Source organism: Carlito syrichta, unplaced genomic scaffold (assembly GCF_000164805.1).
Source record: "Carlito syrichta isolate Samal-C Ts95f unplaced genomic scaffold, Tarsius_syrichta-2.0.1 Scaffold97032, whole genome shotgun sequence".
Taxonomy (NCBI): Eukaryota; Metazoa; Chordata; class Mammalia; order Primates; family Tarsiidae; genus Carlito; species Carlito syrichta.
Genome location: NW_007041128.1, coordinates 82,576 through 100,942, shown reverse-complemented (window position 1 = coordinate 100,942; position 18,367 = coordinate 82,576). Strand labels below are relative to the sequence as shown.

The window sequence follows — 18,367 nt, the reverse complement described above, 5'->3', positions numbered from 1 at the left end:
AGTCAGGGTCTCACTCTGTTGGCCAGGCTGGAGTGCAGTGGTATGCTCATGGCAATCTCAGCTTGCTGGTCTCAGGTGATCCTTCCACCTCAGCTTTCCAGGTAGCTGGAACCACAGGCACAACACTTGGCTCATTTTTTGATTTATTGTAGAGATGAGATCTCACCAAGTTACTCGGACTGGTCTCAAGTCCCTGGGCTCAGGCAATCCTCTCACCTCTGCTCCCCAAAGTGCTACGATTACATATGTGAGCCACTGCACCTGGCTACTATTCTTGATTTTAATAATCTGTAATTGTTTCATTTCAGAATGTCATTCACATTTCTAATTGTTTAATAATTTCCCCTGGGGTTGTTTTATTTTTAGTTTTTTAAAACTGGGATCTACCAAAGGTTCACATGGTAACAGTTGTCTTTCAGGTCTTAGTCCATTTGTGATGCTGTAACAAAATACCTGAAACTGGGTAATTTATAAACTATAGAAATTTGGCTGAGTGCAATGATTCATGCCTATAATCTCAGTACTTTTGGAGGCTGAGGCAGGAGCCTTACTCGAGCCCAGGAGTTCAAGTCCAACCTGGGTAACATAGCACAACCTCAACTTTCCAAAAAAGGTTTTTAAAAAACCGAGCATGGTTTGCACTAGTAGTCCAGCTACTTGCAAAGCTAAGGTGGAAGGATAACTTGAGCCCAGGAGTTGGAAGCTGCAGTAACCCATGGTTGTGTCTTTGCACTCCTGCCTGGGCGACAGTGTAAACCCCAACTCAAAAAGAAAAAAGTCAGGTGCGGTAGCTTACACCTATATTTCTAGCAATTTGGGAGGCCAAGGTGAGAGGGTTGCCTGAACCCGTGGATTCTAGACCAGCCTGGGCAACTTAGTGAGACCTCATCTCTACAGTAAATAAAAAATTAGCTAGGTGTGGTGGTATATGCCTGTAGTCCTAGCTACTTGGAAGGCTAAGATAGAAGAGTCGCCTGAGGCCAGCAGGTCGAGTCTACGGTGGCCATGAGTGTGCCACTATACTCCAGCCTGGGCCACAGAGTGAGACTCCAACTCAAAAAAAAAAAAAATTACAGTGGAAATTTATTTCTCACATTTCTTGAGGCTAGAAAGTCCAGGTTCAAGGCACGGCAGATTCAGTATCTGGTGAAGGCTGGTCCATGCTTCTAAGATAACACCTCATTGCTGTGTCTTCATATGGCAGAAGGGCAGAACCAAAAGTGCCTAGCTAGTTCCCATGATCCCTTTCATAAGAGCAGAAAACCCATTCACAGATTAAGGTGATTTACCTCCTAAAGGCCTCATCTCTTAATACTGTCACATTTAGTCTCACCTTCCAACATATGAATTTGCAGGGACACATACATTGAAACCACAACAGGTCCGTTGTAATCTGTAGGTTTCTCTTTCTCTTGTCTCCACCCTGCTTTCTTTCTCCCTCTCCTTTTTGTCTTTCCCTGTCCCTCCTTTTCATTCCTTGCAAATCATCGTTTGGAAAGCTGGTTTGTCTTGTACTGTTTCCTGTAGTCTGAATTTTGGGAATTACATCCCCATAGTTTAATTTAAAATATTGTCTCTCCTGTGTATTTTATGTAAATTGATACTTTGCTTATTTGTTTTCCTTCAGTGTGTGTTATTAATGTCAGTATTTGCTAATGGTCGTTTTTTAGGTGACAAGGTACATTTTATATGCAATTGGATGCACACATCTCAAGTGTAATACTTGATGTGTTCCAACATACACACCTGTTTTTTAGGAATGTGTCAAATATTACAGAATAACAGTTGATTCGCTTTACATCTGGCTTCTTATTCATCATCATTTTTGTGAGAGTCATCCATGTTATGTGTAGTCATAGGTCATTTGTTCTAATTTTTATATGGGTGAACATACCAAAATGTATTGGTTTATTTTATTTACATACCTTTCTCATTTCTGTTTTCTTCCTTACACCTTCAGAGGCATATCCAGTGCTGAATTTGGTGTTTTGTCCCACACATATTTTTATACTTTTGTGATCTACATAAGTATCCATACTCAGTATATAGCATTATTCTAAATGTTGTGAAGATTCTCTATATGATACAGAGGTAGCCTTGAGTTTGTTTGTTTGTTTATTTATTTTTTTAGAGACAGGATCTTGCTCTGTGAATCAGACTGGAATGCAGGGACACTACTCAGGGCAACAGAGTGAGACTCCAACTTAAAAAATAAAAATTGGGAATTTATTTCTCACATTTCTGCAGGCTGGAGAGTCCAGGTTCAAGGCACAGCAGATTCAGTATCTGATGAGGGTTGGTCTTTTCTTCTAAAATAACACAATTACTGTAACCTCCAACTCCTGGGCTTGAGCAGTTCTTCCACCTCAGCCTCTCGAGTGGCTAGGGATTTTATTTCTATTTACCCCCTATATAGCATCTCTTTTTTTTTTTTTTTTTGAGTTGGAGTCTCACTCTGTCGCCCAGACTGGAGTGCAGTGGCCTCTCCCAGCCACTGCAGCCTCGACCTGCTGGGCTCCGGCGACCCTTCAGCTTCAGCCTTCCAAGTAGCTGGAACTGCAGGCGCGTGCTACCACACCCGGCTAGTTATTTGATTTATTGTAGAGATGAGGTCTCGCCAAGTTGCCCAGGTGAGTCTTGAACCCGTGGGCTCAGGCAGTCCACTCACCTCAGCCTCTCAAGGTGTGGGGGATTACAGGCTGAGCCACTGAGCCCGGCCCAAACTTTTTTCTGTAAAGTAAATATTTTAGGTTTTCATACTATTATGGTCTCTGTCACGTATACTCAGCTCTGTCAAAAGCATTCCTGGCTGGGCACAGTGGCTCATACCTGTTACCCCCAGCTTTGGGAGATGAAGGCAAATGGATCACTTGAGCCTAGAGGCCCAAAACCAGCTTAGATGACATAGTGAGACCTCATGTCAACAAAAAAATCAAATTAGCCATGCATGGTGGTACGTGCCTATGATCTCAGCTACTCTGGAACCCGGGAGGTGGACTGTGCTACTGCATTCCAGCCTGGGCAACAGAGTGAGACCCCCCAACTCAAAAACAGAAAAAAAAAATCACTAATCTTAGCCTGCCTGCTATATGAAACAGTAAATGAGCCAAATTTGGCCCAAGAGGCCATAGTTTGCTAACCCCTATCCTAAATGGTCCTGGCAAACATTTTTCAAAGGAGTTGTTCTGATTTATAACTAGGCAGTTCTCACTTTTCTGCATCTTTGCTCACGTTTGGCATTTTTTATATTAGTCATTTTGATATATTCTGTGTTCATTGTAACTGCAGGATTTAAAAAATTTTTTTATTTAAAATTTTTTTTAATTTTGACATAAATTAGAGAAAAATTTTAAATACCCTTCACTAGATTCTCTGCTGTTAACCTTTTTTTTTTTTTTTTGGACTCAGTGTCTCACTCTGTCACCTAGGCTGGAGTGAAGTGGCACACTCACAGCCACCACAGCCTCATCCTGCTGGGCTCAGGTGATCCTTTCATCTTGGCCTTCCACATAGTTGGAACTACAGGCATGTGCCACCACGCCCAGCTAACTTTTTGATTTATTGTAGAGATGAGATCTTGCCAAGATGCCCAGGCTGATCTCCAACCCGTGGGCTCAGGCAATCCTCTCACCTTGGCTTTCCAAAGTGCTGGGATTATAGGCATGAGCCACCACATCTGGCCTAATTTTTTAATTTATTGTAGAGATGAGTTCTCGCCAAGGTGCTCAGGCTGGTGTCGAACCCCTGGACTCTGGCAATCAATCCCCTCACCTCCACCTCCCAAAGTGCTGGGATTACAGGAGTGAGCCACTGTGCCCAGCTTACTGTTAACCTTTTTATGGAGGTGGTACACAGTACCCTTCACAAGTAAGTTGCCAATATGATGGCCCTTTTTCTCTTAAAACTAGATATTTCCTAAAATGAATAGTATTCTTTTAGTAATTGAAATTAGAATATTAACATTGGTACTGTATTATCTCATCAGTAGATCTTATTCAGGTTCTAATTGTCCCAGTAATGTTCTTTACTTAAAGAAAACAAGAGAAAATCTATGTCTCCAGCCTTCTTTAACCTTAAATCGTTTCTCAGTCTCTCTTTATGTTTTATAATACTAACATGTTTAAGGTTTATGGGTCAAAACATTTGTGGTGTCCCTCATTTCATAGTTGTCTCATGTCATTTTATTTAGATTGCAGTTACTTTGTGTTTAAGGAATGATCTTTTCTACTTTAGATCTATTTATTTTATTTTATTATTATTTTTCTTTAGATTAGAAAATATAGTTTATTTACAGTAGATTAGAGAGAAAGAGAGAAGATTCACCTCCCCAAGGTAGGGGAGGGGGCCAAAGCCAAGAAGCATGGTAACAGCCAGAGCTCAAAGAGCACGTGGACACACCATACTCTAGCAAGGCAATAACCTAGAACAGGGGTCCTCAAACTTTTAAAACAGGGGGCCAGTTCACTGTCCCTCAGACCATTGGAGGGGTGGACTATAGCTTAAAAAAAAAACTATGAACAAATTCCTATGCACACTGCACATATCTTATTTTGAAGTGAAAAAACAAAACGGGAACAAATACAATATTTAAAATGAAGAATAAGTAAAGTTAAATCAACAAACTTACCAGTATTTCAATGGGAACTATGGGCCTGCTGTTGGCTAATGAGATGGTCGATGTCTGGTTCCATATTTGTCACTGCTAGTCTTAACAAGTTAAGGCGGCAAAAATACCCTGTGGGCCGGATAAATGTCCTCGGCAGGCCATATGTGGCCCACGGGCCGTAGTTTGAAGATCCCTGGCCTAGAACTATTTATCTTAAAATCTTTGATATTTTCATGTTAATACTGCCAAAGAGTTAGAACCAGTTTTTTGTTTAATGAACTGAGTTAATATTGGTTTATTTACAATTTCAAGTATATTATATTTCAGTAGAAGCTTTTTTACATCTTTTATGGAAAAGTTAAAAGTTATTTTTGGAATACAGAATTAACTCTTCATGGACTTACTATAAAATAAATAATTGTAACAGTAAAACCTTCCCTATATATTCCCCTTGATATATTACTTTCCAAAGTCACAAAAGGTTTTATATTTGTGACTACTAAGATTATAGTTAATACCCTTTTAAAAGTACTTAAAAATTCTCAAGCCTAGGCCACAGCAGGATCTCCTCTTTATAGAATAAATTAGCCAGGCGTGGTGGTTGGACACCTGTAGTGCACGCTCCTCGGGAGGCTGAGACAGGAGGATTGCCTGAACCCAGGCGGTTGAGACTGCAGTGAGTCCTGATCGTGCCACTCCACTCCAGCCTGAGCAACAGAGCAAGACCCTGACTCCAAAAAAAAAAGTATTTAAACATTCTTACGTGGAATTTTTTGCTTTCTATTTTCTTCTTGTTAAACATAGCAAATGGTTTCTTAGGAGCTCAGTTTATCCTGAAGATTTATTTTTCTTGAGATTTATTTCTTACAGAGTCCTTAGAAGATGATACGTGTGGGAGAATGTAGTCGGTCTCCTTTCAAATAAAAGTTAATTTCTGGCCGGGCTTGGTGGCTCAGCCTGTAATCCCAGCACTTTGGAAGGCTGAGGTGAGTGGATTGCCTGAGCCCGCAGGTTCAAGACCCGCCTGGGCAACTTGGTGAGACCTCATCTCTACAATAAATCAAAAATTAGTCGGGTGTGGTAGCGCGCACCTGTAGTTCCAGCTACTTGGAAGGCTGAGGCGGAAGGATCGCCAGAGCCCAGCAGGTCGAGGCTGGGAGCGGCCAATGCACTCTAGTCTGGGTGACAGAGTGACACTCCAACTCAAAAAAAAAAAAAGTTAATTTCTTTGAAGAAAAAAAAAATTCTTTTTTTTTTTTCTTACTTGTCTGCTATTGTAGATTTGTAAAACAATATTTTGTTTTTTTACCTCAATTTATTTCAGGATGTTCAAGACCCTTCGGTATTTGTAACTTTCCCTTTGGAGGAAGATGAAGATACATCTTTAGTTGCTTGGACAACCACTCCTTGGACTCTACCTAGTAACCTTGCCGTCTGTGTTAATCCAGATATGCAATATGTGAAAATTAAAGGTAAATGTGAGCCTAGTTACTTATGACTAATATCTATAGGATTTTATATTTTGGGAAAATGTGAAAGCTTCGTTTCTTTTTGGAGTAAAAAGAATTCTTTAAAAGGAATCTGACTTAATCAGAAAAATAACCTTTAAAAAAAGTTTCCCTTTCTAATTGAAAAGTAACACAAAAAAATTAAAATAGTCTAGAGATGTGAAAAGTAGAAAATATTTAGCCAGGCATGGTGGCGCACATGCCTGTAATCCTAGCTACTCAAGGAGAGAATCACTTGAGCCCAGGAGTTCAAGGTTACAGTGAGCTCTGATTGTACGGTACTCCAGCCTAGATAACAGAGAAAGATCTTGTCTCTCAAAGAATAAACAGTGGACTGGGCGTGGTGGCTCAGCCTGTAATCCCAGCACTTTGGAAGGCTAAGGCGAGAGGATTGCCTGACCCTGGGAGTTTGACACCAGCCTAGGCAACTTGGTGAAACCCTGTCTCTACAATAAATCACAAAAACTAGTCAGGCATGGTGGCGTGCATCTGTAGCTCCAGCTACTTGGAAGACTGAGGTGGAAGAATCGCCTAAGACTAGCAGGTCAAAGCTGCGGTGGCCATGACCGTGCCACTGCGCTCTAGCCCGGGTAACAAGAGTGAAACTTAAACTCAAAAAAGGAAAAAAAAGAATAAATAGTACAAAGTAGAATTTTTGCCGGTTGCAGTGGTTCAAGCCTGTAATCCTAGCACTTTGGGAGGCTGAGAAAAGAGGATTGCCTGAGCTCAGGGATTTAAGACCAGCCTGGGCAATTTGGTGAGACCTCGTTTCTACAATAAATCAAAAAATAAGCCAGGCATGGTAGTGTGTGCCTGTGGTTCCAGCTACTCAGAAGGCTGACGCAGAAGGATCGCCTGAGCCTAGCAGGTCAAGTCTGCAGTGGCCGTGAGCATGCCACTGCACTCCAACTTGGGCAACAGAGTGAGACTCCGACTCAAAAAAAAAAAGAAAGTAGAATTTTTTTACAAGCTCCGCTTTGTAGCATGCTTTTACGCATCATATCCCTATTGCAGATGAAGAAGCTAAGATCCAGAGACGTGACATCACACTGTTATTTGGAATTAGTATCAGAACTTGAGAACTCTGTGCCTTCCCAATATTCCCTGGTTGGAATTACCATATTCTCCAACTAGGGCCTTTCCATAGAGTTTTTAAAAGAATATTGGTGCTTTGTGAACACATATACCTTTAGGTTTGGTTTGGTTGAAAACTCATCACCAGGAAAAAAGCTGTGGTGCAGTCACTGTGGAAAACAGAATGACATTTCTTCAGAAAGTTAAACAGAGTTATTCTATGACCCAGCAATTTTATTTCTGAGTATTTACCCGAAAGAGGTGAAAGCAGGGACTGGTATTTTTATACTCATTTTCATAGCAGCATTATTCACAAAAGCCAGAAGATGAAAGTAACCCAAGTATCCATCAGTGGATCCATTAATAAACCAAATACAATATTTACATACGGTGAAATATTATTCAGCCTTAAGGAGGACGGGAATTCTGATGCAACTTGGATGAACCTGGAGGACGTTATAGTAAGTAAAATAAGCCAGTCACAAAAGGACAGATACTGTATGATTCCGCTCATATACGATACCTAGAAGGCAAATCCAGAGAAGAGAGTAGTGTAATGGTGGTTCCCAGGTGCTAGGAGGGAAGAGGGAGTTATTGTTTAATGGATACAGAGTTTTGGTTTGGTAAGATTTAAGTTTTGGGTATTGATAGTAGTAATGATTATACAACATCATGAATGTATTTAATGCCACATAGGACACGTAGGAATGCTTACATTGGTTGTTTTTTTTTACAATAGCTGTATTAAAACAGTTAACTTGATTGACAAAGCTTGTACTGGGAAGGGTAGAAGATGGAGAGGTGAATGGGAGAAGACTGGGGATCAGGAAAAAAGGTAGGGAGGGAGTCGGGGTTTTTTTATTGTTTTTTTAAATTTTTATTTGGAGTCTCACTCTGTTGCCCAGGCTGGAGTGCAGTGGCATGCTCACGGCCACCCCAGCATCAACCTGCTGGGCTCTGGCAATCCATCACCTCAGCCTTCCAGGTAACCAGAACTACAGGTGCGTACTACCATGCCCAGCTAATTTTTTATTTATTGTTGAGACAAGGTCTCACCAAGTTGCCCGGGCTGGGGTATTGCCTAAGCCCACAGATTTGAGAACAGCCTAGGCAACTTGACGAGACCTCATTTCTACAATAAATTAAAAAATGATTCTGGCATGGTAGGCTGAGCCTGTAGTTCCTGCTACTTGGAAGGATGGGGCAGAAGGATCGCCTGAGCCCAGCGGGTCAACGCTGGGGTGGCCGTGAGTGTTCCACTGCACCCTAGCCTATGAGACAGAGACTCCAACTCAAAAAAAAAGTGGACTCCACTTGTAATAAAGTTCCTGTGAGGTCACAGCTAGGGAGTGGCTGGCAGCCTTATTCATAGCATTTTTCCAATGAATTGCAATGGCTTTTGCAATGATTCATAGATTCTCATTGTTCTTATAGTGAACTAAATAGATGACAGGCTTTTGTAAGTTTTCAGGTATAACATACCCTGTGGGTGCTAGTTTAAATTTGCCTAGGTTTTATCATTATCAAATTTTAAATTTCATATATTTGCCGTAGCTTTTCTATTTCTAGGATAGTGTCCTCCAAAAACACTTCCACTAAGGGTGCACAGATTTATAAAAGGACATTTATTATCCCAGTGTTTACAGTAGTGAAGATTTGAAAGCAGTTTAGTTAGAAATAATTTGTATCTCCATAAAATGGTGTCCTAAAAAGCTATGTAAAAGAATGAAAAAGTCTTATATGTGCTAATACATGAAAAGATGTTCACAGTATATTAAATGAAAACAAGTTGCAAAACCATATAGAGTATTAACTCAACATTGTTTAAAAAAATTAAAAAGAAGCCGGACTCAGTGGCTCGGCCTGTAATCCTGTGCCTTTGGGAGGCTGAGGTGAGTGAATTGCATGAGCCCACGGGTTCGAGACCCGCTTGGGCAACTTGGCGAGACCTCATCTCTACAATAAATCAAAAATTAGCCGTGGTAACGTGGTAGCATGCACCTGTAGTTCCAGCTACTTGGAAGTCTGAGGCGGAAGGATCACCGGAGCCCAGCAGGCTGAGGCTGCGGTGGCCAGGAGCAGCCACTGCACTCCAGTCTGGGCGACAGAGTGAGACTCCAACTCAAAAGAAAAAAAAATTTAAAAGAATGTATATGTTTGTTAGTGTATACATAGAAAAAATATCTGGATGAATAAACACAATGAGAATGTTGAGAGGTAATGAGATTACAGGGGTCCTTTTCTTTATTAGCTACTTGGTTTATCAATGTTATGATTTAAAAATTCACATATTAACTTTTGAAGGAGAAAATAAAGATTAGTTACGTAAAATGGATAGCAGTGTGATAACTACCAGTTGTCTAACTGCGTGTGATGTTCTTACTATTTTCCTATCAGGGAAGCAGTATGCCATCGTGTTTTTTGCAATGTTCCTCTGTGAGTACTGGGCTCGCTAGAGGCACATGGTAGAATGAGACCTCCTCAGGACAAAAGTGTGCTTGGATACATGTCCCTAGAGTCAGCTGAATTCTGTATCTCACTGAAATCAACTTTTTCCCTTGTTCTTCTAGATGTTGCCAGAGGAAAAGTATTCATTTTGATGGAAGCCAGATTATCAGCCCTTTATAAATTGGAGAGTGACTATGAAATTCTTGAAAGGTGAATATTCAAATAGTTGATGTGTTTGTGTGTGTGTCCTTAGTTTTAAAAAGAGAGAGGCTATAATAAAGTAAAAATAAATAAAAATGAAAAGAGAAGTTTTATTATCCAAAAGCTATATTATTCCAATTTAGTTTTAGGTTCTAAGCTGAATACTCTCAAGTTACACATTTCAGCATTAGTGACTATATAAATAACCATGGGGGTGGCAACTTGTGTTGGCTGCCACCTCATGTCTTAGGTTTTCATCTAATTACGAGTTTGCCTTTCTCCTTTTCTAGGTTTCCTGGTGCCTGTCTTAAAGGCAAGAAGTACAGGCCCCTGTTTGACTATTTTGTGAAGGTAAGCTTAAGGACTGCTACTGCAGGGCTCCTCACAATCTGATTATTTGATAGCTGTAATGATGTGATGAGTGGAATTCCCATTGCCTTATTATTATTGTTTGTATAATTGTGCCTGAATCCAAAAGTCTGCTTTAATATTAACAAAGTTAAATTGTGTTGCTTTCCTGTTTTAATAGTTAAAATCATGGGAATTTTTAAAAATACTTTTCCTCAAATTATATTAAGAATCACTTTGCATTTGATAGATAATCGTATGTAGTCTATATTATCACCCAAAGTATTTATTGAGGTGTTTTTTCTTTTCTTTATAAATTTAAGGTAGTGTTCAGTATAAAACACAGTGTGTAAAAATAAACACAGTTCATTTCAAGGAGCCTAATGAGGTGGGTATTTTAAATCTAGGCACTATGATAGAGCTCATACATTAAGCCCCTTATTTTCTTTTCCTTTTTGGGGCTACTGCAGCCTTGACTTGCTGGGTTCAGGTGATCCTTCCAAGTAACTGGAACTACAGGCGTGCGCTACCACGCCAGCTAATTTGGTGGGGGTTTTTTAGGGGTTTTTTTTTGTTTGTTTTTTTTTCATTGTAGAGATGAGGTCTTGCCAAGTTGCCCAGACTAGTCTCAAACCCATGGTCTCAGGTGATTCTCTCACCTTGGCCTCCCAAAGTGCTGGAATTATAGTTGTGAGCCACTACGACCAGCCAAGCCCCTTATTTTCTTAAGAGTCAGAAAACTGTTTTTTATAGTTTTCATATTTTGACTAGCGAGAATTCATAGCTACAGTTGTAAACCTCATCCCACTCCTACTCTCTACCCTCCACCACCGAAAGAACAGGGTTAAGAAGGAATTCCTACTTGGTCCTTATTTAAAGGTCTTGGAATGAAGATAGTGAGCAGCACCTTTAGACTTGGCTTAATGCTTATATGAAAGTATAATCAGCTAGACTTATTACTTGTATACAGCCCAAAATAAAACGTTTGCTGACCCCTCTGTTCTGAGCACAGAGAGAGTTCCATTGATTCAGGCAACCTCTGTAATTTGGGTCCTGTCCACAGCATGTCTGATCTGTCTTCATCTTTGTGCTCCTTGAGTGTTTTCCACATTTCTCGTTGCCTAATTAATGGCCTTCTTTCTCCTTCCATGTTGATGCCTGGCGGATTTCCGTATGCTCTGCCCTCATATCATTTCTCCCCACAATCCTTACTCATTTGCTAGTGTTCAGAACATGCCCTCTCACCCTGTTCCCCAGCCAGTGTGCGGCAGGCCTGCTTTCTAACCATAAACCTCCATGTTACTTTAAACATATTCTTTATTCAGTCAAACTCATTCTTTTCTTTCCTGCTTCGCTGCCTTCTTCATTAGGTGAAAGTTTGATGTGAAAGAAGAGTTGTCTGAAATGCATCTTTGTTTTTTTGTTTGGGAAAATATCATTACTGCATTTTTCTTTTGCATATCTTAAAACATTTTGCCGGTTTTTTTTGTTGTTGTTGTTTGAATCGGAGTCTTACTCTGCTGCCCAGGCTGGAGTACAGTGGCACACTCATGGCCACCACAACCTCGAGCTGCTGGGCTCCTTCAAAGTAGCTGGAACTACAGGCGTGAGCCACCACGCCTGGGGAGTTTTTTTATTGATTGTAGAGACAAGGTCTTACCAAGTTACCCAGGCTGGTCTTAAACTCCTGGTCTCAAGCGGTCCTCTCGCAGTGGCCTCTCAGAGTGCTGGGATTACAGGCTTGAGTCACTGCGCCTGGCCTGCTTTTTTTTTTTTTTTTTTTTTTTTTTTTTTTTTTTTTTTAAAAACCCTTCCTCTGGATCATTGCCTCTTCACCTTTCTGAATCACAACTCAACCATTTCAAAGAATGCACATGAACACACAGACATGAACTTATGGTTAAGTCAGAGGCCTGTCTGGAATATACACTCAGTACATACTAAATTAAGTTAACTAACACCTACCCATTCGGGAAGCTTCCTGAAATACCTCAGCTTTAGTGATTTTAGACAAGTACTATAAATCCTTTGCCTAAGGACAGAATCATCTGATGTTCATCTGAAGTACACATGTTCTGAAATAACAAGGGAAGTTGTGACGGTAAATGCTGCCTGTGGTACCACACTGCTCCTCTCGGTGGTGTCGGTTGACCTGAGTGGAGGCAGCCCAGCCAAGCCTGGGTGAACCCGAGTGGACTCTGAGAGACACTCGCGGTGAGGGCTTTCCTCATCTACATTTAGAGCAAGTAAGATACTTTTGGACTTCCTGTGTGAACGTGTGATTCTAAGGACCCACATATTCTCTCTCTGTTTAAACTATTGCAGACACACTTTTTATTACCTATCAGATCATACCTAAAGTGTTTCAAGATGATTTGGGCTATGACAATTAAAAATGTATGGTTATTTTTCAAGTTGATTTAAGTTCCAAAGAAGCAGAGTGCTATGTTGTAGTTAAAAATGACATTGCCTTGGAACCAGAAGACCTTGTTTCAGGTCCTGGCTTCATCGCTGTTAGTTGTGTGATTTCAATGAGCCATGTATTCTTGGTTCTGCGTTTGCTTGTCTGTAAATGCAAATACAGCTAGAATATTTTTAAGATATGGGAGTACTAATGCCCTTTTCACAGGATTATAGGAATTTAGTATGAAAGTCACTTGTTAAAGTGCTTTTTACCAACGCAGGAAGGTAGGACGCAAAGGCCAGTTTGGCAGAAACAAGGATACACAGAAAGAAATATGAAGGGTTGCAGGTAGAGAATAGGTCTGATAGCAGATATCTCTATTAACCTGACATTATTGCTGTCACAAAGAAAATCAAATTGAATACTTTTGCCCTGATTCTTAGTCGTGGAGTACCTGTAAATGGAAGTTAAAATGTTTGGCTTCCCCACCTATTCGACTCAAGATTTGCCTTTTATTACTGAATAACTTGAGCCAGGTTAAAAGGAAAAGGAGAAGCAAAGCATATGCAGTGATTGAAAATGTACCAGTAAGTGACTAATTTAGGGAACACATTTTTGAAGCTTTATGCTAAACTGTATGCAGAGGGCAAAAAGGTGGGGGTTTAGGAGAACTGGGGAAAGCCCAGTTTTGTGATCAAGGTAATTAGAAATTTATATCTGCAAATCTTGAGGTAATTATTCCACTTAAAGGTAGTGGTTTATTATTCATGGACAAGATGTATTGAATTAGCATATTTCTTTCCAACATAAATTATTCTTTTTTCTATTTCTGAAAATAATTTTCGATGTAAAGATTTTTGCAGGCTCTTATCAAAAACTATTATAAAGCTGACATGACAATAATGCCTCTTCCTTGAAGCCTGTTGTCATTTCTTTTCCAGTGCAGAGAGAATGGTGCTTTCACTGTGCTTGTCGACAACTATGTGAAGGAAGAGGAAGGCACAGGGGTTGTCCACCAAGCCCCTTACTTTGGTGCTGTGAGTAGCATAAGTCTTGCAAATGTTTTGAGAAGTAAATGTCAGTGGCTACTTTGCATGGGACGCAGGGTTGTATGTCTTACCTGGTTCTGTGCTCTCGATTATACTGTCAAGTCAGCCTCTTTTCTGGCTCACTGCCCCAACATGGCTTATAAAATGTGCATCTGCAATTCTCTTTCATTTTGAGCTCATTTTTTTTAAATGGTGGGTCAAGTCCAGGGCCACTGCCAGGCATTTAATTTTTCTAAAAGGCCAAGGTACCTGCTGTGTCTTCATTCATTCATTCATGATTTACATGGAGTCAACTTCTTTCTTTTTCATGTGCAGTTCTGTGAGCTTTTACAAGCACTTAGATAAATGCATGTATCATGGATCAAAATGTAAACCATTCCCATCACTTCTGCTATGTTCTTGACCCGATACTACGAGATCAGACAGGAGAATCTGACCTCTCCCCTCAAAACTGTACTCTACGATTATCATTTGTCTATGAATAATTGCAGAATAACATACGGATTAAAGGGATGTGCTTTGCAGTAAACTACCCTTCACCTTATATCATGACCACTCACAGGCAATTCCTGAACAAGCTGCTTACCTGTCTAGACTTTCTTTTCCTCCTCTGCAGCATGGAGTGGCAGTATCTGCCTGTCAAGATAACTGAGGATTAAACGGAATCATATCATGGAGTGTTTAGCACAGTGCCTGATATCATGTAGTCGCTAGAGTCCTTCATAGTCACCTCTGCTAGGGTAGTGCCTGTGGAAGAACTCCTGCAAGTTCTTGTGAGCTTGATCATTTTGTTGATGCGAGGGCTTTAAAATGTGACTTTGTTCCAAAAAACAGTGGTGCTGGTCTGTCTTCATTTGTCATTTTGTTTTCATGCTTAATCTCAGGGATTTCTATTATGGAAATCTTCAGGCATACACAGAAGAAAATATAAACTCTTATGTTCACATCACCCGGCTGCATTAATAACCAACATTTTGGGAATTCTCTTTTGTCTCACTTGTTTACCCAAGCTGGAGTGCAGTGGCATGATCACAGCTACTCCAGCCTCAGCCTGCTGGGCTCAGGTGATCCTTCTGCCTCAGCTTTCCGAGCAACTGGAACTACAGGTGCACGACAACATGCCCAACTAATTTTTTGATTTATTGCAGAGACGAGGTCTCGCCAAGGTCTCATGCTGGTCACGAACCCCTGGGCTCAGGCAGTCCTCTCGCCTCAGCCTCACAAAGTGCTGGGATTATAGGCATGAGCCACCATACCTGGCAGAACTTTTATTTTCAATGTAGCCACCATGCCATTGCTCTTAAACCCAGTAAAACCAACTATTTCTTGATATCACCTAATAGCATTTTCAGTTTTGTTAGAAGCATTCTTGATAATAGCTTAATAAGTTCTAGGAACTAATCAAATATCAGTTGTTCATAATAATTTGGGGATCAGTTGGTATGGTTACTCCACTGATAATAGATAATAAAAAGACAATTTCACAGTGTTAAATTGTAGTTTCGGTTTTCCTTTTTAAATGTGGGTATTTGCCACTGACTTTAGTTATACCTCATATATCTGTCCTGAATGCCATGCAAGTTAATGTTATAGAAGATCAGTTCTTTAAACTGTGACCTTTAACCCCATTTGGTAAACATTTCCCAAGAGGTCTTTCACTGCACTTGTCTCTACCAGGAGATACAGTGTGTGGTCTCTGCAGAATCTATGCGCTTGTGTGTCATCGTGTTGAACATGACTTCTTCTCGCTCCATTCAGGAATGCTGTTCTGAGCTTGTTGCAGTGGGGAGAGCTTTTGCACCACACTCAGTGATTCAAACTGTCGTGGTTTGGAGCTTTTCCTGTCTGCCCACATCACACCGTGCCTGCCAGCCTCAGCACAGTGAGAGGCAAATACAGATGGAAACATGCTTGCTCTCCATCTTGTCTTAAAATCAGATGAGAGTATGGTTTCACTAAGCTAAGGCGGCCTCTGTAATTTTAGATTTAGGCAGCATAGCAGATTGAGAAGAGTGTAGACTCTAGAGCCAGGGTGTTTGGTGTTGAATCCTAGCGTTGCTACTTTACAGCTGAGTTGTTTGTGTTAACGTCCTCATCTGTAAAATGGGGATGATTGCTAGTTTGTGAGGGAAGCACCTGGTGAAGACCTAGTACACCTTCCTGCCTTGCATGGTTGGTGTGAGATTGCTTTTTTTAAATGTATATATTTTTTCCTCATACCACCGCTAAGAGCATTGTGAGGTTGGTACGCGCTCCTTGTAAAGTGCCCAGAGCACTATCAGACATAGGATTTTGTAAGCCTGAGCTCTAATTGTTGTTAGCATTCTTCAAAATAGGTTGCCAACGCATCATGGTGCAACCCAGGTAAACTATGCCACTTAAGGTCCAGGTCACTCATTTGAAAAGTGAATACTTGGGATTTTTAGATCAGTGTTGCCTTCTTTGGAACGTTCTTTGACTGGATGCAAGTCCATATGTACGTCAAGCATCATGTGATACTCAGTAGGTCATGCCTGACACTTGTATATACTTTGGTTTTTCATGTATTTACTGCTGTAAATCAGTTTGATTTAGTTTTTGTTTGGTTTGATTTGGTGGAGTTTTGTTTGTTTGTTTTTGAATTGGAGTCACTCTGTCGCCCAGACTGGAGTGCAGTGGCTGCTCCCGGCCACCACAGCCTCGCCTGCTGGGCTCCGGCGATCCTTCCGCCTCATCCTTCCGAGTAGCCGGAATTACAGGCACGCGCTACCACGCCCTGCTGATTTTTTGATTTATTGTAGAGATGAGGTCTCTGAGTCAAAGTATCACTCTGTCGCCCAGGCTGGAGAGCAGTGGCACGCTGGCGGCCTCTGTAGCCTCAACCTGCTGGGCTCAGGCAATCCTTCCACCTCAGCCTTCCAAGTAGCTGGAACTACAGGCATGTACCGTCATGCCTGGCTAATTTTTTTTGTTTTATTTTGGAGACGAGCTCTCACTATGTTGTTCAGGCTGATCTCAAATCTCTGGACTCAGGCAATCCTCTCGCCTCTGCCTCCCAAAGTGCTGGATTACAGGCATGAGCCACCACGTCCAGCAATTTGATTTAGTTTTAAGACATTCATGTGTGTCATCTGCCTTCTTCCTAGTAGATACTCTGCTGTATGTGGAGGGGTCTGCAAGATGACGTTTGGAAAGACTGAGCTATGTGATCTAATTCCTGTCCAACTATGAGGCTCTAATTCTCTGAATGCTCCTTGAATTACTTCCATTAGGAACATAAAGTTGATTGCATGTATATGTAAGAATATTGAAGAATTATCTTGTGACTCTTCCACCTCGTGCTTTCCTCCTTCCCCTCACCCATACTTAGACTGTTTTGTTCTTCCCTCCCTCCCACTTACTCCCCTTCCCTTTTCCCAGGATGATTATCGGATCTGTATGGACTTCGGCATTATTCAGAAAGACTCACCCCCAGTTTGTCCTGTGGATGCTTCAGGTTGCTTCACAGCAGAAGTGACACATTTTGCAGGACACTATGTGAAGGTCTGTAGCCTGTTGATGACACAGAGAGGTGTTGATTTTGTTGTCCTTCTTTCTTCAATGTCTTTTTTCTCAGTAAGAAAATTAATGCAACTGCTAATTAATCTTTATCATTTATAATTGTATTATCATTCTTCTGGAGTGTTGGGGGATTTTGTCAGCACATAAAGTCAGTAAAAAAAAATATTATCAGCTATATTTAGAGGGTCTTATATCTTTTTTTTTGAGTTGGAGTCTCACTCTGTCACCCACGCTGGAATGCCTTGGCACACTCATGGCCACTCCAACGTTGACTTGCTGGGCTCCGGCGATCCTTCCGCCTCAGCCTTCTAAGTAGCCACAACTACGGGCATGCACTACCGCACCTGGCTAATTTATTATCTATTGTAGAGACGAAGTCTTGCCCAGTTACCCAGGTTGGTCTCAAATCTGTGGACTCAGACAGTCCACTCACCTCAGCCTCCTAAAGTGCTGGGATTGCAGGCTGAGCCACCGAGCCCTGCCAGAGGGTCTTATATCGTTTTGTTTGTTTTTGTTTTTTTAGTGAGAAAGCAGAATTTATTGAGAGTACACAGACACCCCACAGTGGGAGGGGACACAAAGGGGTTGCCCCGAGTCTTATATATTTACAGAAATCATGCTATAGTTTCAGAATAAAAGTCAGAAAAACTGAGCTCCAATTTGTGCCTCATGAAGCAACTTTGTGACGTTGGGTTAGTCATTTTTTTAAAAAAAACTTACAAGTATAGACTGTACTTTAAAAGTACTTAAAGTTAATACAGTAGCTAAACAATGGACAGAATATTTTTTAAACAATCTTTGTTATTTGTGCCTTTTAAAACATAACAAAATACCACATTTTAGTGATGTAACTGTATGGTTACTAAGTAGTATTGTAACATTTTAATGGCTTAATTTTCATTTTTTAACAGGATGCTGACAAAAATATCATCAGGACCTTGAAGGAACAAGGCCGACTTCTTGTAGCCAGTGTGTTCACTCACAGCTACCCCTTCTGCTGGAGGTAAGAAGAAATTATGTCGTAACTAGAGCTTCCAATTTGTAGATGTTCTCACTGTGAGTGCCCATTTCATCATATTTGTTGTGTTCATTTAATTTGTATCCTTTGGAGTTCATGTTTGGAAGCTGCCTTCTTTTTTTTTTTTGAGTTGGAGTCTCACTCTGTCGCCCAGACCGGAGTGCAGTGGCC

The 18,367-nt window shown here is 40.9% G+C and overlaps 1 protein-coding gene across 2 annotated transcripts in view; it reads left to right on the top strand.

Annotated features, from left to right (window-relative positions):
* The window catches only part of IARS (isoleucyl-tRNA synthetase), an 84,706-nt gene that overhangs the window by 22,626 nt on the left and 43,713 nt on the right, over positions 1-18,367 (top strand). For both annotated transcript variants that reach the window (XM_008062825.2, XM_021714779.1), the window contains 6 exons: positions 5,931-6,078; positions 9,759-9,846; positions 10,128-10,188; positions 13,531-13,626; positions 17,038-17,160; positions 18,090-18,181. In XM_008062825.2, the coding sequence (XP_008061016.1) occupies positions 5,931-6,078; positions 9,759-9,846; positions 10,128-10,188; positions 13,531-13,626; positions 17,038-17,160; positions 18,090-18,181 (608 nt within the window). The remainder of the gene's footprint in view (positions 1-5,930; positions 6,079-9,758; positions 9,847-10,127; positions 10,189-13,530; positions 13,627-17,037; positions 17,161-18,089; positions 18,182-18,367) is intronic.